Source organism: Ammospiza caudacuta, chromosome 2 (assembly GCF_027887145.1).
Source record: "Ammospiza caudacuta isolate bAmmCau1 chromosome 2, bAmmCau1.pri, whole genome shotgun sequence".
Lineage (NCBI taxonomy): Eukaryota > Metazoa > Chordata > Aves > Passeriformes > Passerellidae > Ammospiza > Ammospiza caudacuta.
Window position 1 is genome coordinate 81,189,365 of NC_080594.1, and position 25,328 is coordinate 81,214,692.

At 39.9% G+C, this 25,328-nt stretch overlaps 1 protein-coding gene across 3 annotated transcripts in view; it reads left to right on the top strand.

The window, feature by feature from the left end:
- FARP1 (FERM, ARH/RhoGEF and pleckstrin domain protein 1) overlaps nucleotides 1–25,328 on the top strand; it is a 200,462-nt gene that overhangs the window by 139,346 nt on the left and 35,788 nt on the right. For 2 of the 3 annotated variants that reach the window (XM_058824877.1, XM_058824876.1), the window contains exons 6-13: nucleotides 1,885–1,982; nucleotides 6,474–6,588; nucleotides 7,749–7,896; nucleotides 10,525–10,620; nucleotides 11,174–11,337; nucleotides 12,929–12,997; nucleotides 13,724–13,799; nucleotides 15,462–15,699. In XM_058824877.1, the coding sequence (XP_058680860.1) occupies nucleotides 1,885–1,982; nucleotides 6,474–6,588; nucleotides 7,749–7,896; nucleotides 10,525–10,620; nucleotides 11,174–11,337; nucleotides 12,929–12,997; nucleotides 13,724–13,799; nucleotides 15,462–15,699 (1,004 nt within the window). The remainder of the gene's footprint in view (nucleotides 1–1,884; nucleotides 1,983–6,473; nucleotides 6,589–7,748; nucleotides 7,897–10,524; nucleotides 10,621–11,173; nucleotides 11,338–12,928; nucleotides 12,998–13,723; nucleotides 13,800–15,461; nucleotides 15,700–25,328) is intronic. The other variant, XM_058824879.1, reaches the window with a different exon arrangement.

Sequence of the window (25,328 nt, forward strand, 5' to 3'; positions counted from 1 at the left end):
ACTAATGTTTAAATGCTTTTCAAAAACTTCATTTAAGCTTTGAATTTCACAATGTATTGGCACAAAAACTCCTAGTTCTCTGCAAGCAAATATGTGTATGAGTAACCCATTGAGGTTCTATTTTTACTAGCAGGTCATTTACTAGCAGGTCATTTATGGTCAGAAACATTGCTTTGTTGCAGTATTTCTTCATTGCAACTTTTCACTCCTTTTCTGGTCTACAATATTATTAACCTTTAATTACATGTTTCCATTCTGATTCAGAATATTCACTATTAGTTTTTATTTTCAATCTTCTCAAAAGACAAAGTCCTCTTTCGCAGAGAGCTCTGGTGTCCTTATGACTTGCATTACAAAGAACAAGTCTACTTTTGTGATGTTCACTGTTTATCTTTGTAGTGTTTTTATTTTGGCAATAGAGCATTGGAATAGAAAAAAATAAATAATTGATATTGCTTGATGGCCTGGAAAGAGAAAAGTAGAAATGTGGGGTAGGAAGAAGGAGTATTTACTTGGCAAAGACTAAAGAATAAAAGAAAGAGTAAAACGAATAAAGGGATGAATGAAAACTTGCCATGTGATATTATTAATGAAACAGATATTATTAATTTCTGTTTCTGAATAGATACTCTACATATCTGTTTCTTACTGTGTAAACTGAAAATTAATTTTTGGTGATCTCTGTCTGTACCTGGAGATGTGTCTCTTAATCCTAATGGCTTTTTTTGGTTAGATTTTAAATATGTATGCTAAGGAACTTGAATAGATATAGATAGCAGTGTGTAGGATGTGAAAGCATGTCCATGGGGAACAGCTTCATCACTTGAAGAAGAAGAGAGACTAACATTTTTGTGCTATGTTCCTCCACCAGGGTGAACTTTGTATGGGTAGACAGATGTCTGCAGGTTTCAAAAGGATGTTAGGTATATCTGCTGTATTATTTCAGTACATACACACAAAGTACTTTTCTGTACTCCTCAAATCAGCTTGCCCTTTTCATTTAGTGCAGCTACATATTCTCATTCTGAAACTCACTGTTCAAATGACAGCTTTTGTCTAAATCTCTTAAAATCTAGTCTTATTAAAATTATTGAGATCCTAGTATGAGTTCTCCAGAGGAGCTGCAGTCTTTGGAAGGCTTGTTCAGGTGTGTCTCCCCACTTCAGGTTTCATACCAGCTAGCCCATTGCTAGCTCTTCTTTTTTTGGGGAAAAAATTGGATACTGAGTGCAACTAAGCTAATTTTCTGTTGAAGCTAGAAGAAATTTAAACGATGAAATGATGTCTTGGACTTCTGTTGTCTCTGCATTTAAGCTGGCAGTGTAGAATTGCCCTGCATGGCTGAAGTGGTTTGGAGGCAATGTTAGAAAGGGCTGGCACATGGACAGTGCAGATATTAGGGCCACAAAGGTATCAGGGCTAGCTAGAGTAGTTTGATCAAGATTTTGTGCCTCATTCCCAAGTGAGTGCCAAGGTGGAAGTTTAGAGTTCACTTTGTATTCTGCAAAAAACAACTGATAACTCTCAATCACTGGTTTATCTGTCATTTCTTCATGGTTAGAAGCAGCTGCATTATCTCTTGCTGAATACTGAATAGCTGTCACGTTTTCTAGCCCTGTCATATCTCATTGGTCTGGTTCCAAAAGGAGGGAGGAAGAGAGAAAAAGAGAGATATCTTGGTTCTTCAAAGCAGCCACCACGTACAGCTCTAATGGCAGTAATATACTATCTGTTGTGTTTTATTTGCCCTATAACTTAGGTAATTCAGATCACTTCTGTAGATTCCAAAGTGTGAAGGGAAGGTGCAGTCAAAGCCAGAATTGGGATACTTTCCCCTCTTTGCCTCCTGCTTTGTGTGACTCTTTGTTCACTTTTGTTTTGCAGGTACCTATTTGCATTGCAAGTGAAGCAGGACCTGGCACAGGGAAGGCTAACATGTAATGATACCAGCACTGCCCTCCTAATCTCACATATAGTACAGTGTAAGTTCCCTTTTTTCTTCTTTCCAGATGGATAAAAAGGATGCTTGGTTGGACATGCTTTGCAGGGTTACCTGTTTGTAGCTGCTGCAGGGGCAGGTTTAAGCCATATTGACAATTTGTTGTAGCTCTGTATAATGGCATTCAAATACAGATAATTTACTATTTCAAAAAAAGAAGAATTTCTGGTCACTGGATTTGAATTCCAAAGCATTTGATAGGCTGCCAAAGATCATTTAAAAAGTAGACTTTGTGGGCAGTGGCAAACATGTTGAATTCTACTGAAATTCTGTTTTATTATACTTTGCATCATGTCAGTAGGGTATTCAAATTCCTGGAGATCTGTATGCTGTCTGGAGAATGTTCTAAATAAACATGCTTAGAATGCCAGACTAAATCACAGTCCTAAGAGGAAACTGATAGGGAAGAAAAGAAAACAATAGATTTGAAGCTTTTTTTTTTTTTAATTGCAAAGTATGCACAATAACACTGTCCAGTAGAATCATACATTAATTTTGTTCATGACATCAGAGCTTCTTTTGGCTTCCACATCACTTGAAAGACAGTATATGTTTTCCCTTTCAAGACTTTATGGATACTCATCTTGAAAATAACATTAGGAAAAACCACTTAGCAGCAAGTATAATGGTTGTAATAGACATTGTTTTGCATGGTCCTTGTACTATTCCATATTGTGTACTTGCACTGAAATGCTATTGTATGGAAAGTGCAGTCAGCAAAGACATTTGGAAGCTCTTTGGAGTTGAGCAGATAAATCTCATGATTCTTTGCCATACTCTGTTTGAGTGTTAGGGCAGTTTCTCATCAATTGCTGTTGGAAAGGCAGGTATTTTGTAGTTCTGTTTGCTGTGGTCATCATTGACCAGTGGGACTGATTAGCAGTAAGATGCTGTGAAATTCTGTAGTCCTCATACCATTTTAAATTGGAGTATTTTGGCAGCACAGACTTAAAAAAATAAAATCCTTGACTAGTGAGATTTTTGTCTCTTGTTTTTTCCTGCTACAGTGCTCAGCAATCCAGCTGTATTTCTTTTCTCAGTTAAGCTAGTTCTAACTCTCTTTAATACCAGGCGATTAAAAAAATATTGATCATTTGGGGAAATTGAGTCTCAGCATTCTAGGAGGCTGAGTTTTCATAATAAATATCTGTGCACCAAAGAAAGATGCTGAGGAGCAGACACCCTAATGCATGTGTCTCTCTTCATTTGAGATACTGATTTATGATCATATTTGCTAGAAGACTCTGCTAGAAGTTTGCAGTTGTCCTTTTTATTTGTCCATCTTGTGTCTCATGAACATTTTTCTGTGAAAATTTTCTCTGGTAAGATTCTATAACTGTATCTTACTTGCATGGCTGTCTTTATTTATTTTGTCTCTAGCTTCTTTTTCCAATAGCAAAAGAAATATTATGTATTTGTCTGCAATAAAAATCAGAGTGAACAGATGATAAGAGTAATGGTATCAAAAGGGAAAGATTGAGAATGCAGGTTAGTTATTGTATGTCTTACTAATGCTGTGCCAGTGAGTGGTTTCCATGGGGAATATCTGATTCCAGGAGGCCCATATATTATGTGTGTAAACTTATGTCAATGTTATATACTGTTACTTATCATAAAATCACAATATGACAGCAAATAGGTTTCTGCTAAATTAGCATGTATATTACAGAATTATTTTTTTATTTGAAACATTCAATTTAAAGCCACCTTAAAAGCATTGTGAAAAGTGATAGAAATGAGAGGACACTTGGATACTGCAAACAATGCACTACAGTGAGTGTGTGAGGTATGAAGATGGACTGACCATGAGCCAGAGTGTGCCCAGGTTGCCAAGAAGGCCAGTGTCATCCTGGACAGTGTGGCCAGCAGGACCAGGGCTGTCAATGTCTGTCCCCCTGTACTCAGCATCGGTGAGGCCACACCTCAAATCCTGTGTCCAGTTTTGTGTTCCTCAGAAAGACATTCAGGTGCTGGAGTGTGTCCAGACAAGGGGAAGGAAGCTGGGGAAGGCTCTGGAGCAAAGGTCTTATTAGGAGTAGCTGAGGGAGCTGAGGTGGTTTAGCCTGGAGAAAAAGATGGTTGCGGGGGGGGCCCTATTGTTCTCTACAATTGCCTGACAGGAGGTTGTAGCCAGGTGGAGGTCACCCTCTTCCCCAGGTAACAAGTGACAGGACAAGAGGAAATTGCCTCAAGTTGTGCCAGGGAAGCTTTAGGTTGGATATTAGGAAAAATTTCTTCATGGAAATAAGAAATTTAAGCATTGGAATCGGCTTCTCCAGGAAGTGGTAGAGTCACCATCCCTGGAGGTAAAGAGACGTGTAGATGTGGCACTTGGGGTCATGGTTACTGGTGGACTTGGCAGTGCTGGGTTAGCAGTTGGACTTGGTGGTCTTAGAGGTCATTTCCAAAGGAAGCAATTCTATAATTCTGTCATAAGAGGAAAAGAGCTGAAATACAAAGCATTAGATGTATAAGAAGGGCTAATGCAGGCAGAATACAGCATGGTGTAATGCACTTGCCAGGTAAGAGAAAAAACATCAGCAGTGTAAATAAGTCTTTGGATAAATCACATGAAAAGATTTTTAAGAATAGTTATGTGTGAGGCTGACAATATTTGCAATATAATTTCCTCTCATTCTCGTTGGAGTGCTACTAGAAAGTTATTCAAGGTGGAAAAGGAGAGTAAGTGGTAAATAAAAGCTTGTTGAGTACGAGGTCAGAGAGAACAAATTCAGAAGTAACTTGAAAGCCAGGAAAACAAATTTGGTAAAGGATTGGCAGTTGAAAAATGAGAACATTTTAAAAATAATGTAGAGTTGAAGACCTTGTCTTCTGTAGCGTTGACTCTGAAGAAAGCCCTACAGGAGGTGTGTTAAGCTCATCTGTGTACACGGACATAGGGGTTTTGAAATGCTTTTTGAAGAGTCCAGGCCCATATTATTTGAAGTGCTGTAAACTTAGGTGGGCTTATAGCTTCATTAAAGAACAGAAACTTGCCATTTATTTGAGGTAGGATTAAAAACACACCCTGAAGATTTTTGAGACTGGGATGAGTAAAACTGGAAGTAGAGAGCTGTTTCTGAGATGGGGACCAATGGGACAGTTTTTAAAATGGAAATTCTCAAAGGTTGTGTAGTATTTCTACCATTTTAAGGAATGATTGAGAGCAGATGGGGTGAATGAGGAGGTGTAATTCAGACAGTGTCAGTTTTCAACTCTTTTCCACCTCTGACCTTCAAAGTAAAAAATGTCATCGTGTGTCTGCAGGCAGTTTGGGTCAAAAAAGCTACTGCTCTGTCATTCACAGATGCTTTGGTTCCTCATTTTCAGTGCCTGCACAGGCTATTGCTTCCCCTGTGCATTTAAGGTACATCTGATCCCAGATTGTCAGAAATACAGTGTTCTAAATGTGATCTGAAACCTTTCCTTTTTCTGAACAGACTTAGTTTGAGCAGAACTGGATCAAGGGTTCATTTACATGGGTAAAGCAGGTGTATCTGAGCATGGGTCTGTCATATGCTGGGTCAGCTGTGCAACAACGTGTCTGACTGCATCCTGATTTTAATTTGAGGGCACTGCATTTTAATTTCCCTGGCGTTACCAAGGTAGCAGCCTTTGTTGCAGCAATGTTGCTATTACTCCATCAGGTTTGCAGGCAGAAGCTGCTATGCCTGTTCAGTGAAAAAACTAATAGCAGGATTTTTCAGAGACATTCCAAGAATAGCAGGCAACAAGATAGTAATTTGGCACCCACAGATAGATTGCCTGCCCCTCACCCCCACACCTGCCAAAAAAAGGAAATTTTACTGAATGGACTGCAAAATGGAAGGTGGGTGTGCCATACAGTGTTGAATAACTGCAGCAGATGGGAGCAGCTTTGAGGAGGAGGGCAACAGAATGTGTCTCAAACTGCTGCAGAATTAGAGGAAGACAAATGTTTCATAATCTCATGAGGTGGATTACAAGCTGGTGTTCAAACGAGCAAACAGAACCATCTTTCTGACTTTCTCTCAAAGGTTACCATGTGGAGCATAGGCCTGGAGAGGAAGCTAGTGCTTGGCTGCTCCATGGAGAGGCACCTGAGCACCATGAGAGAGTGTGAGAGAGATGGATGAGTTCTGCTCAGTTAGTGCTGCCCTCCCTGTTAGCCCTGCCCTTATCCCCCACACAAGCCAAGGTAGCACTGATGGCTTCATCTCTTCAGCTCTAATGCAACAACTTACTTAGTTGTGGTAGATGGGAGAAATCCTGGGGTTTCCTCTCACACATCAAATACTAACACAGAGGAGAAGAGAGTAATGTGTGGAAGATAATGTAGTGGGAATCTGAATGCATGTATAAAACCATGGCACAGGTTGCAAGGAACGATGTTTACTTCTCTGTGCTCCTCCCAGCTGTCAGGGGCTTCTGGATTGACCGGATTATTCAGATGTAATATGGTGCTTTAATAGACTGCTCTTGAAATTCTCCACAGCTGAGATTGGGGATTTTGATGAAACCATAGATCGTGAACACTTAGCGAAGAACAAGTATATACCTCATCAAGAAGCACTAGAAGACAAAATCGTGGAATTTCACCGTAACCACATGTAAGACTTTTTTGGTTTTGTTATTGGCCTTCTTTCCCTGTAGAGTAGTTCTAATGGTAAGTACATGCAAGATCTGAAGTACAAAAGAGCTTTGGACCTCTGAGTTTCTCAAAGGTTGCTTCCCAAAAACTGTTAAAGCCTACGAACTTTCTGAAGGTTACTCTTGCCTTTTTCCCATCATCATAACAAGATGTTTAAAGCACAGTTGATTCGATATTCATTCAAGCGTGCTGTTATTTTACAGTCTATTTCATACAAAATGCTTTACTGCTGATTTTGTGCATGCAGGTATGATTGCAAATCACAACTGATCAGTCAGGCACTTCTGACAGTAGTCCTTTGGTTTCAAGGACACTGAATGTTGCCTTTCAACCTTTCCATGCTGTGTTTTGAGATCGGTTGAAGAAGGGGTTTAGTGGTAGTTTTAGGAAAAGCACGGAGTACTTGCAGAATCATGGGGGAAGAGAATTCAAGATAATGATGCAAATTGGTATCCTAATGTCTGGAGAAAAAGCCTGTACTAGCAAGATGGTGAGCAGAAGTACCAATAAGGCTTAGAAAAGTACTGTTTTAGCTGTCAAGATCACTTCAAGATGTGAACAGTTTCATTTTTGAGCTAGGTTGAGTAATAGATGAGTGGTAGTGATTTCTATGGCAGTCAAATCAAAGCTTTGCATAATTTCATCACAATTAATGATGGCAATACTTATGGCTTCACAACATTTATGGTAGGGTTTTCATGCCTTCTGTTTTACTTCATTTTGGTATTACAATCACTTTTACAGTGAATAGCATCATTACATGCTTCCATTAATTATTTTTTTAGGACTATGTCATGTCTTCTAGTGGAAAAAACAAAGAGAGGTAGTAAATTCTGTTAGAGCTAATGGTTTAAAATCTATCTGTATCAGGTGTCTCAGAATTGGAGCAATCAAAATTTATAATAGACTGTAAAATCTGTGTATTCTTTGATATTTATTTAGAGTAAGTTGTTGTTCTAGCTGATAAAAGTCTGGGGATGTAGAAAAACCAAACAGACATTACACCTCTGACAGTTTTCAGTCTCTTTGATCAAATGTCTCTTTGTTCTCTGGAGGACCTCTTGATCTCTATTAAAAGGTGTGACAAGCTTGTGAGTGTTCTCTGTTTTCTTTCTCTAGGGGACAGACACCAGCAGAGTCTGACTTCCAGCTCTTGGAGATTGCCCGTCGGCTGGAGATGTATGGGATACGCCTGCACCCAGCCAAGGACAGGGAGGGGACAAAAATCAACCTGGCTGTTGCCAACACAGGCATTCTGGTATTTCAGGTTAGAGCATGATTTTGTATGCTTTACTCCATAAGGCAGAGAGATTTCTGACAGCGGTAAGAATTCAGGAACTCAGCCATGTCTACAAGTATTCAGTTGGGAAAATACAGGAACTTCCAAAATTTTTGTAAGAATTATCTTAAACCGGTTACAGCTGCATTGGGTCCTTTGCTTCCAGGGCCTCCTACCTTATATGAATGCACAGTGTGGAGCTCCATCTGCATCCACAATGTGCTGTTCAAGATGCAGACTGAGCTGTGGCTCGCAATTTGCAGGTTGGTCATGCTGACTTTTCCTACGTGTAGGAGCAGGAAGGTCTTGCAGGGCTGATGCATGTTAAATGGGTGAGAAGCAGAGACAAGTAAAACAGAAGCTGGAGTCCATGCAGAAGGATGAAGGCAGTAAATATAAGCTCTCTGTAGTGTTACTTCTTCCAAGTTTTTACAGTTTTCTTGACCAGCCTTGGCCATTGTATCTTGCCGAATCCGTGGATCTTACTTCTTTCCTTAAAGATCCAAACTGTTTTCCTTCTATTTTTTTCCTCTCCTTTCCTACTGCAGTCACTCTAGTACATATTCATGAAGCATCATTAGTAAATTTGTCAAATTCTCATTCTGCAATTCCTCTTACGTAAATAACAAATTTGGCTTTTACAATTGTGAAGCTACAGGTAGTCAGCTGGTGTCAGCTGCTTTCACTTTAGATGCTTACCTGACTCTGTGCTAAAAACAGTAAGTAAGCTGTTCATTAAAATATCCCTTTTTACAATTGTCAAAACAACTATTCATTTTAACTGTTTTACTATAATTAAAATACTACTATTTTCAGCCTTACAAAATACTTTGAGTCCTTTCATAAGGAAAATAACAGCAACAAACAAGCCCAGGAGTGTCTGACCCAAATACTCCAAGATTTAAAAATACCCAGCCAAGCAAACAGCCAAAAAAGGCAGCAAATTAAAAAGATCCCTGATCAACTAATTGAGTTGGTAGTAGAACCCCAAAACTGAAGCATAGGTTGAAACATGAGAACACTAGGACATTGTTAGGAATGCACATAACTCAAGCAAATGTGTACTCAGGCCCTTCCCCTGCTCCCCCACAGCATTTTCGTCAGCTCAATTAATGAACTGCCAAGCCTTGTAAATTAAGGCTGTCTTCAAGGTGAAGGTGTGTATCCACAGAGAGCAGCACAGACCTCAGAGTCCCAGCAAGCAACTGAGATCCTGCTGTGAAGTGTAGCTGCAGGTTGATGGCCCAAGGCTTGATTTGACAAGGTCTGAAGTCATGTCTACTAGCCTAATGTGTTTGGGACTTTCAAAATAGTTTTGTTTTGTTTTTAAAGTTTCTGAAAAGCTTGGAAATTTTACTGGGTGAAGCTCCAAGACTGAATGCTTAAAAGGAATTCGGGCTCTGACCTGCTGGAGTCTGCTCAGCAATTGGAGTCTGTCAGTAGGCTTAGGGCTTCCTTCTACCACTTCATAGGTCAAGAGCTAAGTTCTTATTTTTATTTTGGTTATAAGTGATAGAAATTGAAATATGAGGATCTCATTAGAATGTCCCCAATGATAATAAAAGTTCACTCACAAATGGCATAAGCTGTAGTCAGACTTACTTTAAAATCTGCCATTTATTGAGAAATCAGTGTCAGTGCTGCTGATTATTTTAAGGAGATTAATTATGTGATTCTTAGACAGCTGGTTGACTTAGCATAGATCATTACACTGTCATTACTCCTACAGCTGTCTGGTGGTGGTGCCCAAATCAACGTGGGTTTCTGCTTTTAGCAATCCTGTAGTAGTTCTCTGAAACTTCTGTGCTGTGTTCTAGGAATGTTTGCATTGAAGTCTTCATTGAACAAACTGCTTTAGTGAATATTTTAACATAGCACCTCCAATACCTGCTGACATAGATTAAAAATGAAACATCTGGAGGGTAGGGGCTAATATGTAGTGGCTGGGAGTTGGAGTATTATAAAGATAATTTCCTCTTGCTGTTTGCTTATGGTATTGGTTGCGTTTTCCCAGAAAATCATTTTGTGGCTCTTCAGAGACAGATAATTTGTTTGAATTGCCTTTGCTTCCGGTGGTCCTTATAAAAGCTCAAAATATGCAGTGTTTTGTACTTCCAATACAAAACCTGCAGTTGCTTTTTTCCCCCCAGATTTAAGCAGTATTTAAAGAGATATTTATTTTGCCCTGCAGACATAAAAAGAGGGAGAAAATCTACTTCGTCAAAGTGAGGTGATGTGTCTGGATTCCCTGCATTCTCTGTCACTGGTGGAAATAGAGTGAGGCACCTTTGGAAGGTGATTTAGTCCACAGAAAATCTTGAGTCTGCATAGTAGCACAAGATAGCAAAATCTGGTCCACCCTGTCTTATGCAATAATACTGGGTTGGATATTTCCACAGAAACTAGTCCTGTATTGCAAGAGTTTAACCCTAAGTGCCTGCCTTCAGTCATTGCACCAGATGTTTATGGTTTGCATTATCAGAGGATGAGTTATAAGAATTTCATCATTTCAAGTTAAGTGAACATATGATTAATTTATGACAAGCTTCTTTAGTGGTTTAGATTTTTCCATTTGGATCTGGAATGATTAAACCCAGCTGGCTTTGTTCTCTGTAGGGTCACACCAAGATCAATGCCTTCAACTGGGCTAAGGTTCGGAAGCTGAGCTTCAAGAGGAAACGTTTTCTTATCAAACTACGGCCTGATGTGAATGTAAGTCCTTGGCAGGAGTTGATGAACTTGACAGAAGGTTATTTGGTAAATTTCTACTCACAGATCACACGTGGTTTTTATCAGCTCATGAATATTTTAATTGTTTATGTTCACTGTTGGTATTGTGCACATCAGCCTGGCATCTCAGGTGAGCAGTCCTGGCAAAGGACATGTAAGCTGAGTCGATCATAATAGAATGACCCAGAGTCATCTTCTGGTTGCAGCTCTGGTACTATATCAACAATTCTTAAGGTATAGCATGTAATCAACTTCTTCTCATTAACATTCAAACCACTGCTTTATCTCTGTCATATTTGCCAATGAAAGGAAGTTTGAGCAATAGCTTTGATACTGACAGGCAGACCAGCAATGTCTCAATGTTAGAAGGATAGGGCCTGTTAAGCCTGAAAGCCAGTAAGTTGGGAAGAAGCTTTTGGGGTTTTTTTTCTTTATTCTTTTTTCTTTTTTTTAGCATAGCTTCTAATTTGTCAATGCATTTCTCTAATCTGTGTTGCTGCCCAGCTTACATTGCAAATGCTATCCCAATTTTCAGAGTTCATTCCAGGACACCCTGGAATTCCTTATGGCCAGTCGAGATTTTTGCAAGTCTTTCTGGAAGATCTGTGTGGAGCATCATGCCTTTTTCAGGCTTTTTGAGGAACCTAAACCAAAGCCTAAACCTGTTCTTTTTTCTAGAGGTTCTTCATTTAGGTTCAGGTAAGACATGCATTCTTTCCACCTTTGTTGCCTCTCCATTTCAAAATCACATCCATAATGGTCTAAGATTAAACCTGTTATTTTCAGCTCACCTTTTTTACCTTGTGGTTTGCTCCTTTATATTTTCCCCTGCATCTTCTCAGCCAGAATTGTGCAAAGAACACTGTAGGGGAAAATCCTGCATTAATTTTGTAGCAGCTGTTGCAAAGTAGCTTTCTGAAGGTAAGATAAAAAGTGTATAGGGTTTGGCTGGTTTTGCACAAGAAAATTCACCTATGTCCTCAGTAACACTAGCTAGCAATTGTTGGGAATTCTTTGAATCCTCTGCTCCTAGGATGGGGTCTTTCCTATGTATCAGAGTAGAGATTGTTGCATGTGCCTGTGATAAACCCATATTTGTGTAGTTCAAAGCAATGGCTTTATGCTCACAAAGGATTGACGTGACATGACCACCTCTGCTAAGACCAGGTATACCTGTGATATTGTTGGACCTGTAGGAAAGCTTTCAATAGTTGAGTTATTGTTTTGTTTTTTTTTGTTTTTTTTACACTGGCAGAAGCATTATTGTAGATATTGCATTTTGTATGCCAGGGGGAAATCCTTTTATTCATACAGTTTATTTTGTTTGTGAAGCTGATACAAGCTGTACAGCCAGAAGCGCTCTTTGCTGAGATGAATGACGCACTCTAGATGCCTTGCATAAGAACACAGTGTATATACAGCCATTCTGACTCTCTTTACACTTTGTTTGCGCCTGCAAAGTAAATTAACATGGAAGGACCTATGTTGGGCAAACAAACTATAACTTGTTAAGTTTCTGCCTGAAGTAAATGAAGAACTGTAGGTACATTCAACTTACCTCAGGCTTTGGAAAGAAGGTTTTGGCTACATCCTCCACTCCCTGTGATCTCTGTTACTACATTCAATAACTTTTCCAGTCCCTGAAAGCCTCTAATGAATTGGAAGAATTTGGCTCTCAGTTGAGCATTCTTGAGGTGTGGGTTTCCTCTGCTGCTTTCAGTTTGCTTTGGAGTTTATAGCTTTGCACAATAGACAGTGCTGGGCTTTCTCACTACCTCATGCCCTGTTGCAGAAGGGTAGAAAGGGATTTCCAGCCTAAATCTTTGCAAAAAGGTGGGTTTTATAGTAGCAACCAAGGAATGAAGTAGATGTCAGGGGTTTTATCTTGTTTTCAGGGTTTACTAATAGCAGATAAGGCTGGTATTTGACTAAAAAGGATTCAATAATATATTAATTCATTAAAGGAAAGCTTAACCCCTGCTTCACTTTCCATTGTAGTGGCTTCCCAGTGATCTAGTACCCTATAGGGTCCAAAAAGCTGAATTGAAGCAGTTCTGAAATGGCTTCAAAAAGTAGCTTCATAGCAAAAAAAAGAGGCAAGTAACATGCAAAATGGTAAAACTCTGTGTGTATCTGACCAAGTCCCCTTCTGTATGATCTTAGCATGAGTTTCTGCTGATAGTGCCAAATACTTTTCTGGTTGCTGTGACTTAATATGCAAGCCAAATACAAGGTTATGATGACCAGGTGTTACATTGTATTAAGTACTTTAACTCTGGTTTTCTTCCAGTGGTCGGACCCAGAAGCAAGTTCTTGACTATGTTAAGGAAGGAGGGCACAAAAAAGTGCAGTTTGAAAGGTGAGAGGAAATAAATTTATTATGCCAATATGTGAAATCCAAGAAAAGTCATGATTTCCAGTTAGTTATGGTCTGAGATCTTGGCACCAGTCCAAGGAAAAAAATTCCTTCTCTGCTGGTTTGACTGTTTATCACATGTGTAATATCCCGTGGTCCTGCATGTTTTGGCAAAAGTTTCATAACTTATAGTTCACTTAAAATCAGTAGTCTTCAATCTGTTTTTCAGCAATGAACATCCTGCTGTCACAGGTAACTTCTCCCAGTTTGATTTGCCCCCTCTTTGTTGGGATGTGGTTAATGTGTGTGAACAGACATATTCAGCTCAGAGTAAAACTGAACATAAGAAAAAGTACAGCCAAGCTCAAGGGAAACTGAAAGTCTTCTAGCTTGCCAGAGCAGTTCTGTCTGAACTGATCATGTTCATGGTGAGCTGAAAGTAATGGCCCAAGTGCCACAAAGACCATGCCAATAGCTCATTGCTTATGATTCATGTTTACCTGGTAGACCATTTTTGCTTCAGTGCTTCTCCCTTTTCTTACAGTGGTATGTTTGCAACACATAGCACATTAAAATTTTACAGAAAGGACGAATGTTAATCTGTTTTGAAGCAAAATTTTATGAAAGCTGCTATTCAAAGGTTTTGTTTTAAAAGCATGTCTCTTGATTCCTGTTTGTAGAAAAAAAAAACTGAAATAGCTCTTTATGTGATTTTCCTTTTATCTCCAGGAAACACAGCAAGATTCATTCCATCAGGAGTCTGACTGCACAGCCTTCAGAACAGCATACAGAGGTGCCAAAACAAGTCAGTGATGTTGATGAAACCCTGGAAATGAAATCCTTTGAAACATTTCTTGTTAGATTACTCTCCACTGATTGCTGTTTTAAAACCCTAGGAGCATAGTTTTCTGCTTGCTTACCATTTAGCTGGGAGCTAAGGAGCCCTGGGTGTCATAAGCTTTAGGTTCTGCTGAGTGAAACAGCATTGCTTTCAGACAAGCAGACAGATATAAATAGTGAGCTTGTCTGAGCTGTACTAATGACCATCTGAAAAATTGCAACCCTCAGTGTTTTTGCCAGGGCCCTTGGTTGTAGCTGGCTATTGCATCTGGGGAAAGTGTAATTACTTTTCTTTGCTGAGAGGTCTTGGTTGCCAGTTTCAAGGTGTTAGGTTAGTGTTAACCAGGTATTAACCAGGGAAGAGAACAATTATTTCCTCAGAAAAATTGCACCTCTGGCCTTCTAAGCCATTACCTCTGGCAGATACCATATGTATTTATCTCATGCTGATAGCTGCTGTGTGCTGGGAGTTCACAAATCCAAAAGCCCAGTCAGTAGTGGTAAGGCTGCAGCAGCTGCAGGTTCTAGGTCCCCGTGGGGCTGAGCATGTATTCACTCTAGGCACCCATGTGAATGCACACATACAGAGCATGAACACATGGCCCCACATAAAAACTCAGAAAACAGCTCTCCCACAAGCACAGACAATGCCAGCGGCCTCACCCTCTTCCGCTCTTTGGCTCTGGTTTCTCCAGTTGCTGGCATCCCAAACACACACAACATATGGGCTGATGGCTCTTCTGGGACAGCCTCTAGAGGAGACAGGTCAGGAAGCTTCATTTTCCTGACTTGGTTGTTGTGGTTTCTCCACTTGCCAGTGTTTTCTGTGGAAATGAACCTTTGATCACATAACTTTATGTTAGGTAGAGTTTAAAATGTCAGGAGCAAGCTACTAGGTTAATGCATTTAAGAATGCTACTGAACCTTCACCTTCTATGCATCACTTTCACTTGATATTCACAGGCTCTCTCCTTTCTGCAAATTTAGGAACTTTAGAGAATTTTGTTATAGATAGAGTCCATTTCAAATAGCTTGTAGCATTTTAATGTTGCTGAGACAAGCTCAGGTAGATGGAGCATGGCTGCTGGGCTGATGTCTGCAGAAAAGCCAGCGTATGAGCCAGTGGCAGCTATGCTCCAGGGAGTGAATGTAGGGTGCTCAAAAGCCCACACTTGACTTTTTTAGTGTGTCTAAGTAGGCTATGCAGAATTTGGTTTTATGTTTTTATCTTTTCCTCCGGGTTCTCAGAGTAATGTGCACTGGTTGATGCTTTTAGAGTGTTAGTGGCTGCCTTAGAGCATGGAAACTCCTCAAATACCCCTTTTTACATTATCACTGCATTGTATGCCTTCTTTTCCCTTGTTTAGCCTATGATTTTTTTCTGTTCTTCCAGATAAGAAACCTCTTTTCTTTTTTTTTGTTAATTCCAGTTAGTTTTAAGGCTTGGGTTACCTCTTTTCTTTCCAAGAGACTCCTATGTTGCTATAGATGTGAAGTTCTGGTGTGTAATTACATGCAGCCTTTTCCCTCTGGCTCCCATCCTTCGCAAACCTCTCCCCTCCCACCGTCCCTCCCCTTTTGTCCTTCCCTTTGTGTCCCCCTTGCCCTCCCTCTCTTATCTTTCCAGACTGCTAGAGCCTATGGAGACAGCAATGATGCTGCAGCAGTGCAGAGCTGCCGGCAAGGGAAGGAGTTGAAATCTTCAACAGAAGACACTGGACAGCACAAGAGCCCTTCCTTGAAGAAGAGTCCAAAGGAAGGCAGAAAGGTGGATGGAGCAGTGGTCTCAGCAGTGGAGGAAGAAGAGGAGCCTGCTAAGGATAGGATGCAGCAGAACAGACCTCAATCACAGCAGCCAAGCACAGGTCCAGCTTCCAGGGCTGCTCATGGCAGCAGCACCTCCATTCCTTTCATTGACTGCAGTGATGTAGATAGCGAGTATGATCTCCTCAGAGGACAAATAACCCGGTCATATTCCCAAACAAATGACAATTATGAGGGTGATTTGACCAGTGGTGCCTATATTCACTACAGAGACGAAAATCGCAATAGACCTAGATATAGGGACTCCTCAGCTTCTCTAAAGTCTTCCCAGTATGTCTCTGAAGAGTACCTTGATGATAACACAGCTAATCTCTCCTTCTACACGGGGGGAAGCCCCAGGATGCCAAGGCATAGCTCTCTGGTTGATGAAATGTTCCGAGGGCCGGGAAGCCGTAGCCCGCTGGCCACTCCATTGCCTCCCAGCAGCAAAGAGTCCAGCCCTAACATGAGCCTGAGTAGAACTGGCTCTCAGGGCTATGTCTCAGAAAATGGGCACGACTGCAGGGTGAGGACTGGGGAGGAGGACAGCCATGCCACTAACTGCCATGGCTATTGCAGATATTCTCCAGGTTCTCAACGGCCTCGAGCACAGAAAACCCATAATCTGTGCAATAAGTCAGTTACAGATCCGTTTATCCTGAGCCAGATATCCTCAACCCCTGGGCAGGAGTATAGATCAGAGAGATACTGCAAAGGAGGTGGGGTGGCTAAGATGTCTTCTCCAGAAGGCAAGATGATGGCCAATGGTATGGCAGCTGGGGCACAGTCAAAGCAGAGCCCAGTGATGCAGTCGCTGCGTGCCAGTGGCATGATGGATCACATGGCTGCCATCCAGATGATGGAGGGCTCCACCAGCAGTGGGACAGAATCCAGTGATTCTGACTCAGAAGTCATTAATCCCTTCACTCACCCCCTGGTGTTTGGGAACCCCGTTGTGCTGAGCTCCTCTCCCATGCCTAGAAATAAGTACTCCTTTGGAAGCCTTCAGCTGGATGAGGAGGTAGAGGAGGATGTGTCTGTTGGCCTCAGTGATGAAGATGGTGTGCAGGTCTTCAGCTGCTAGGCACCAGTGTGTGTGAGACCAGGGGATACTGTGGTTGCTCAGCGGTGTGGTTGCATCTCCTGGGGCTCATGATGAGTGGCTGGTGATAATTTCAAGTGCATGGGCTATTTCAGACATTATTGTTGTACAGGCCAGCCAGAGGGAAAGGATGCTAGAACACAATAAGTCTGAGTGATGCTTAACAGTTTGCATCTCCTCTGAAAGGCAGGAGGAGAGGAAAATAGTTACTGATTTAGGTACCTCCCTAAGACTTAAAAACACTCTCCTCTTCTTCGTGTTAAGTCTTGTTTTAGATACATGTTGTAGCTGCTTTGATATTTGACTAGTTATTTTGACAAAACAAACAATCAAACCGAGTTGGTACATTGTGCTCTTTTATATGTCTGTAACAATCTTCTTCTCTCCATATAAGGAGAGCAACTTACGAGTGCCTCAACAGAGTTAGGAGAAAAAAAAAATTGCAGCCAAATGCAGGCAGCTTGATATTCAAGACCAGGACTTGTTGAAATCTTGAAATATGCTGGAATTTTTTTTCATAGCAAGAATGTGTCTGATCTACTCTTCTTCATAACTCCTTTTGTAATCTGATGAACTGAGGGTACATATCAGGCATGTATAAAATTTCAGTATTGTCTTTTTCTTCAGTGGGTTAAACAGGGTGATTTAGTGATGGAGATTTTGAAACGCCAAACTCTTCCTTGGGCAAGAAAAAGAACAGGATGAAAGATACATTTCAAGTGAAAAAGACTTTGATCAAAACAGCTCTAATGAAGAGTGATATGAGTATTACTTGCAAGGCAATCCTTTCTATCCTTTATCAGTTAAATATAAAGATATATTGCAAGAATTTTTTTAATTGCTTATACTTTCAGTGAAATTATTATAGAGACATCCAAGTTCTGTGGTGGCTGTTTTGGAGATGGTGGCTGTTTTATTTTTTGCTTTGATCACAAAAAATCTTTATCTGTGCAGGATCAAATTATTCTGTCATAGGCTACCTTTTTAGTAGTGCCACCTCAGAAATTTTTCATCCCCTGACAAGAGAATGATGGGAGTAACTGTGCTCCAGGGTGATGGTCTTCTGTTCTATCCATAGAGTGGATATGGGCAGAAGGACAGAGACTAATTCTGTGTATACTTCCTTTTCACAGGCTAGAATTATTGAGAATTAGGGTATCCTAATAAAATCTGATGTTAGTTTCTCCAAGTTAAGAAAGAAAATCCAGATGAAAGGTCCTCTTTATGGAAACTGTTCTACAGTTAATAGTGCTGGTAGACAAGGTGTGCTCTTTAAAATTGGCCTTATTTTTAACTTTTATATATTTTTCTTGTGGAAGAATGAAAATAAATCCCAGAATTTTAACTGATGAACAACAGCATTGACTGAACTGCAGGTCACTCTCGGTGATCTGCATCATGCAGTTCATGCATGCAGCAATGATTAATCCATTCACATAAGTACTGATGAAAAAGTTAAAGGACTTTGTAAATTTAGACAATATAAAAATTTTCAAGATTGTTTTTACAGAAATTATAAAATAAGAAGTCTTTTTAATTTTTCTAATGTCTTGGTCTATGCACACTTTAACAAAGTTTAATCTGAATGAAGGATATTTAAAAATATACCTATTATATACATAGTAGTTAGACATGTGTTGTTATATACTGGTTTGAAAGTAAAATATATCTTTATGTAAATATAAGTATTAACTCCTTCACCTCCTTTAGTGTGTTGGTTTTCTTAGAGATTAGATATCTCAGTCTTGAACAGGAATCATTTAAAGCATCTCTTTAGATACTGATATTTTGGGGACAGGGAATACTCTCATTTATTCCTGTAGTTAAAAGCATGAGTCTACAACCAGTGAGATTGATAATTAGGGAGAAGCTTGCTTGTATATGATTCTAAAACAGGATGGTTTGTGTTTTGGATTTAGAATAGCTGTAAAATAATTGCCTTGAAGTTCACAATATATAAGATGAAATATAAGTAGTTGAAGCTCGCATCAGCAAATAGTGTGAGCATGGGGGAGTGGGTGCATGACTCTTCTTTTGATTTATTTTTTATTGCCTGTGCAGGAAAAGTATCAGTAGGTATAAAGTAAAGTAATAGCAGTTTGGACAGATGAATTAATTGCTTCATTAGCCAGTAAAATTAGAGTTCGGGCAATGGATTTTCCACAAAAGGATTTACAATCATTTCTGCTACTTTAAAAAGATTTCAACATTCATTTTGGATTTAAATGTATATAAAATTTTATAAGTAGTGTTTGCTATTTTGCATCCTTTCAGATACTGTTTCCAGGCCTGATTCTTCTCTCATATGCCTACAAAGACATTAAATTTTAAACTTTTTAAGAACAGACCCACTGGGTAGCTGGAGTTAGACTAGTTGCTAATAATGTATCTCAACAGCTTTTCTTTTCCCACTTCAATATTATCCTCAGAAATGCAATATGAGGAGTTTTCTGTCTTCTGGCATTTTTTCAGCTTTGAATGGTGAAGTAGTTGTTTCAACACATGGAATTCTACCAGTTAAAAGAAGTAAAGTTTATAAATGACATAGGAAATAATTTCATTTAGGATTAATTACTTCTGCAGCATTCTAATGCCAGTGAAGCTCCGTTCAATATCAGCAGACAAGGTTGTAATTAAAGCAGTCTGTGGGCCAAATTCCTCCCCCAGACATGTGGTTCATGTCTGAGCCCTTGCCAAGAATGGTGAAGTGAGACAGGAGTTTTAAACTTATATTTTTAAATAGGAGCAGGCCCCTTAGAGTTCATCTGGGAATTTGTTTCTGTGGGACAATCAAAAGGACCTTGCAGAAAAAGAGCAGAAACCTTTAGGGCAAGACTGCAAATGAGATGAGGTGGGGGAATTCTTGTCCTGGCTCACAAAGTGCTCATGGCAAGAGGAGCTTGTCAGTTCTAGTTTGTTGTTTATTTATTTATTAATCTGAATACACTTATTAACAAACATTTATCAATCGGAATACACAGGACAACAGCAGTGATCTAAGCGTACCTTTGTCTCAAGTATAGCAAGTAGTTACAGACAGAGTAACTACCAGATTCTTCCACCAATTCAAGTAGATTTTAGAATGTGGCTGATGGTAGTTTTGATTCACCATTCTAAAATTTTTATTGTCAATAATGGACTTTTCTGTCCCAAACTCACCAAGTGCCCAGATGTCCTTAGGCAGTTGGTACAGATGAGGCCGCTGAGTCCCGGTGAGATTGAGCATCTATGTCAAGTTTGAGCTGTATAGTCCTGCATCACCCATCTCCTGTCTTTCCAGAGGATGTGGAAGAAGCCTCTTGTTGGGTTGATGAATTCAGCTCTGTCCATGTAGTTGGGTAAATATGGAGGTGAGTTGCAAAAGCAGTTAGGGGTTTGTCCGTAATAATGTGCAGATCTAGGTAATCTCTGGATAAAAGGCCCTCATTTTAATTAAATTAATTCTTTGCTATTCCAACTACTTAACCACATTCAGCCATCCTCTACAATGGCAGTGGAAGGGTCATGTCAGACAATTTTGAGGTTTCTCCTATTCAGCAGCAGCTCAAATTTGTGATCTCCTCTTGGGATCTTCTGGATTTTTTTTTTTTTTTTTCATGACAGCCTTTCCTAGAATCTAGTTTTCCTCAGTGACCCAGGATATGAAATCTGTCAATAAATAGATGAAGGAAAGATGGAGAGTGGCAAGTTGTTGTAGGAGCCAAGAACTACATAGGATATTCCAGGTATGAAGCTTTGGGTAATTGATATCTGAATGGCCTAGACTGCACTGTTTACGGTTTAAGTCCATATCCCCTAGCAAACATACTCCTTGTATAAGGCAGAGAGGAGTGTTCTCTGAAGATGATTTACACCAAATGCTGCCATGTCACCCATGGCTTACAGCCTGCCTAACAGGCACAACCCCACTAACCATTGCAGTGCACACTGAATACAAGTTATATCAAGAAAAACTAAAGAGAAATTCTCATAGGTAAAAAATGTCAACATGTGACTGAAAGTTTTTAGGTTTGCTCCATTCTCATTTACCTTATATGAGCTATACAGAGCTAGTTATAGGCATATGAGCATAATGAAAGAATTGCATATCAATAGTTTAAAAAATTATATCAGTCTATTAGTTTTCTTCAAGATTAAAGGGCATGCAAAACTAGAAAGAATTTGCTCCACAGAGCAGCACTGGTAATGTTGAATGTAATCAGTAGAACCCAGTAAAGAGTGAAAAACCAATGTTTTGTGAATTAGTTCACTAAATGGGCCTAGTATTACTTGACCAGACTTCTTCGGGACCTGTATTTTCTCCCCTGAATATTTGTAGGACAGGTTTTTGTTTGCAGTGAGGCTTTTATTAGTTGAAGCAGCTCTGTTCATTCTGAAGCAAGGTCATTCATGCCAGAAGTTCCTGTTCTGACCTCTCTATCTGTACATGCAAGTACTTGGTGGTGACCAGAGAAAGTCAAATAGAAAATGGATGAGACAGATCTAAAAGCTCTTTATGAGCCCCTTTCTTTTCTTCACTAAGAAGCAGAGATGTTTTAAATTCTGTCCTCTTCAGTCCATGATAAGCCCGCAAACACAGAGTCTCTGTAATCACTAGAAGTTTCTTCTGGGGAGCTCCAGGAAGACAAGGAAAAGAAGAAGAATAAAAAACATCTTAAGCACACAAAAAAATATCTAGCCCTATTTATTTGCAGTTCCCTTTGGCATAATGTGCTTTCCACTCTTTCTGTGAGTTCCAAGTCCCAGTAGAAAGAGCAAGGATTATGTTGATCAGTTGAACTGATGAAGCAGACCCAATTTTGAATTTTGGTAAAACCAGTGATTCAGATCTCATTGCTATGATCTACATGCAATTAGCATGAAGTGTGGTTATTTCTGGAACAGTTCTTTAACAGAAAAAAGGATGCCTGACCTATAAATTCTGTCAAATTCCGTGTTTGTTTAACTAATCTCATTTGTCTTAATGAGCCATTGGACTGCTGTCAGAGGTGACTTTAGAATGAAATTTTAATTGCTGCAATTTAACTTCTAATGATGAAAAACGAATTACCAATCAAAGTTTTTCCTGACTTCCACACATGTTTGAGGAAGTTGGGTGTCACAGCCTTGTGCACAGAAATGTGCATCACTGGAGAATCCCTGTCATTCAGCAGCATGGTTGTCACCAGCTGGAAAGAGCAGTGAGTGTGAAGGAAAGAGTTTCTCTCTTCAAGCATGTAAAAAAGTGAAGTAAGCCAAAATCCCTTTTAGTCTTCCAATAATGCTTCTCTCTTTCTCTGAATAGTGTAGTTTCCTAAGGCAGCTTCTCTATACTTTAGCTCATCTCTTTCCTCTTCATTTAGGGGATCAATCCTCTTCTCCATAAAATAATAAGAGAAACCCTAAATATATGAGGGAAATTGAATCTTCTGGAACAATTTTTAATATGTAGGCCTTTCTTTTGTTAGCTGCTGCCAGACACAAGTGGTAGGAGAAGAGTCCTTTTCTCAGAAATGCAGCTGCTTGTTGGTGTCCCCTACTTGGTGGTGGTGATGGTTGTAGGTCTTCTGATGGTAGGTGGCAGATGCACAATGTTAACATCTTGAGGACCCAAGGCTCACATCACCTGGTATGTAACTTTTCTCAAAGGTGAGTAGCAGTGGACTCAGGTTTCAGTCAAGCTACGTCGGGAAAAATTTTTGCCCGACTGTCAGGTTCTAGAAAGGAAGGAAATTTAAATCCTAGGAAACTGACATCAGCAAGATTTTTCCTCTTCTGTTTCTCTAGTTTCTATAGTTACTGAAGTATGCCTAGACAAAGGCACATATCTTAGTTATTTATTTGTAAGGGAAATAATTGTTGTGCAACATGTGCATCCTGAGCAAAGGTGTCTTCTGTGTTCCTCCTCTATGGTTAGGCTGTGTGGTGCCATTGATATTTTTAAATACAGAATTTCTACTTAAAAATCAAAGGCATCATATGAGCAAAGTTCCTAGTTTGGGTGACATGTAGCAGTTTAAAGAGTGTTTTGTCTTTTGTTCTAATTCTGTGTTCTATAAAGAGCATGTAGAATAAGCTTGGTTTATGTTATTTGTTATTAAAAGCAGTGAGCACTTTCTTTTAAATGTTATGAGACCTGGAAATCCTTTGTGCCTGGCTGAGCAATGTATTCACAGGCACGTTTTCCACAAGTATGTGTGTAAATAACGGTGGTGTTATTACAGTAAAGGGAGTAAAGACCTTAGGATCATAAATTTGCATGACATAATGATAAATAGTTTGCTCAAGAATGGTTGGAGTTTTAAGATGTAATTTTCGTTGATGATTTTTTTTTTTAAGTTTTGGCCCCTGAGAACCATAAAAATCTACAGTTCACATTGGTAAAAATCAAGACTAAAGGCAGTAATGATACAGCTGTCACGGACTGAGCATGGAAGGCTGAAGGAAAATGAATGCTTTCTGATTCAAGAGCTTTCAAGCTTGTTAAAATTAGATTAGATGCTTTCTTTAAAATGCTGCATATCTGGTTTTGAGAAGAGAGCAGGCTTTTGCCTTTGATGGTTTTCAGCAAGATCAGAGGTAGAGCTTTCTGTTTAGTTCAGAGAATGTTAGAGCTCATGTCTGTTGCTTTTCCATGAGGCACTTAAAAATATTTGATTCGCTGAATCCTTGTATTTCCCCTTTCCTGCTAAAAAGATCACCTGGGCCCACTAACAAAAGTATATAAGCTTGGCAGTGTTCACTTACCCAGCCCTTTCCTGATTTCTGTGTGTGCACATACATAGATTTTTTTAAAATAAATCTCAATTGTAAAAATTAATTTTTAAGATTGGCAGTGCTGGGGACTTCATTCTCATTTTTGTCATTTGTTTAATACCTTTTAAAAAGAAACGCTTTTTGTTTCATTGTATGCACTGTTTTGTCAGCATGTACCTCTCTGGGAGAAAAAGCCTTTTCAATGTTTTGTCTATCCTCAAAGCATGGTATATCTTCTGTTCCTTGCATTGTTTGGAGCACTGTCTCAATGTCCTTTTACTGCAGAAATGCCTATTTTGTATTTGGAGTACCTGATTCCTCCTGTTACAGTGATCCTGCCTCACGGAGCACTCCTCGCCTCAGAATTAATGGAAACCCTCACCAGGTTGTGACTCTCAGGCTGAGAAACCACACCATGCTGGGGAGCAAAAGAGAAGAGGGTAGCGAGGGGAGCAGGTCTCTTTTCCAGGGCATTTGGGCTTCACTGAGCACAGTCAGTGCCCTTCATTCCTAATGAAGGCTGCACGCAGCAATCCGGGCTGTGTGCTCGTAAGCAGGATCACTGCACTCCTGGGGAGGTGTCTTGCTGGAATGGACAGTAGCTGTGGCATTAGCTTACATGGGGGCTGAAGGTTTCCAATTCTGTTGTGGCACTGAGTCGTGTTGGTTTAAAGGCAAACAAAGGCAAACTAACCCTAAGCCTGGGTACAAGAGGAAAACCTTCTGTAGGTCGCTCTATTTCTGTCTGGAGAGATCAAGGCTAGACAAAGGGCTGATGCCCAGTGACCTTGCATTCTCCCCAGACTGTAATGCTCACTCTTTGTTCTTAACATGGGAGGAGACCCTGATGTAGGCCAACAGCAGTTACTGTCTGATTTCACACTCACCGCTGTCTAATACTGCAGCACACCAATAAAGCATGGACCTTTACCAGCTGGAGAGGCTGCTGGCTACTAAACCAACACCAAGCCTGATGAGACTATAAGCATGTCAAGCCATTTAACTGTGTATGCATGGAATTAATTTTTTTATTATTATTATTTTTCGTTTCACCTGTACCTGAAGGCTTTTACTCATTCTAACTGGTATTTTGCTGTAAAACTGTCACTGGTTTAATTGTTCTGTCCAATTGCTGGCTGTTGCTTTGTCCTAAATATGAGGAAATTGGTTCCTTGAGAAGGTGCACCATTTTCCCAAATTCTGCTCACTGCCATGGGCGTGCATTTTGCAGCTGTGACATCAAAGTGAACCTTTCTTCCTCACAAGCTCCTCTTCAAGCCAGGCAGAGTTAGTAGTTGTGTGACATTGGATTTCTTCACAAGTTTGTTTTTAATTCCTGTTCCTTCTCAAAATCTTTGGTATTGCATTCAGGGATGTTTGTACATTAATTTACAGCTGTTGTGTAACTGCTTTTCAAACTAACAAACTGTATCCACTGCTCCAGCTTGATTCATGTAATGGGGAAGAGGAGTGCAGCTTTATGAACTGGTTCCCTTCAAGCTTTTCTGAAAGTCAGTGGGATTTTTTTCTTACATTGAGGGAGAGCAGAGCAGAATCTCTATCCCATAACTCTTCAGCAGCATGACTGTGCCTGGTTCACAGCTGGGGAAAGAAGGGATGGACACCATTATCGAACTCTTCTTCAATCTGAGGTGATTGATCTGATCACTTTAGTGATTGGTGAAGTGCATATGAAAACTTCTGCTGCTTCATCTGGTGCTATCTCTCCCCCATGCCACATATCTTTTCTGACCAAAACATTTAGATGCACATTAGAGCTATGCAACCACTCTGAAAATGGAAAATTAAGCTTGACTGTGTGGCCACAGCAGCGGCAGCTCTGTCAGATAGTTT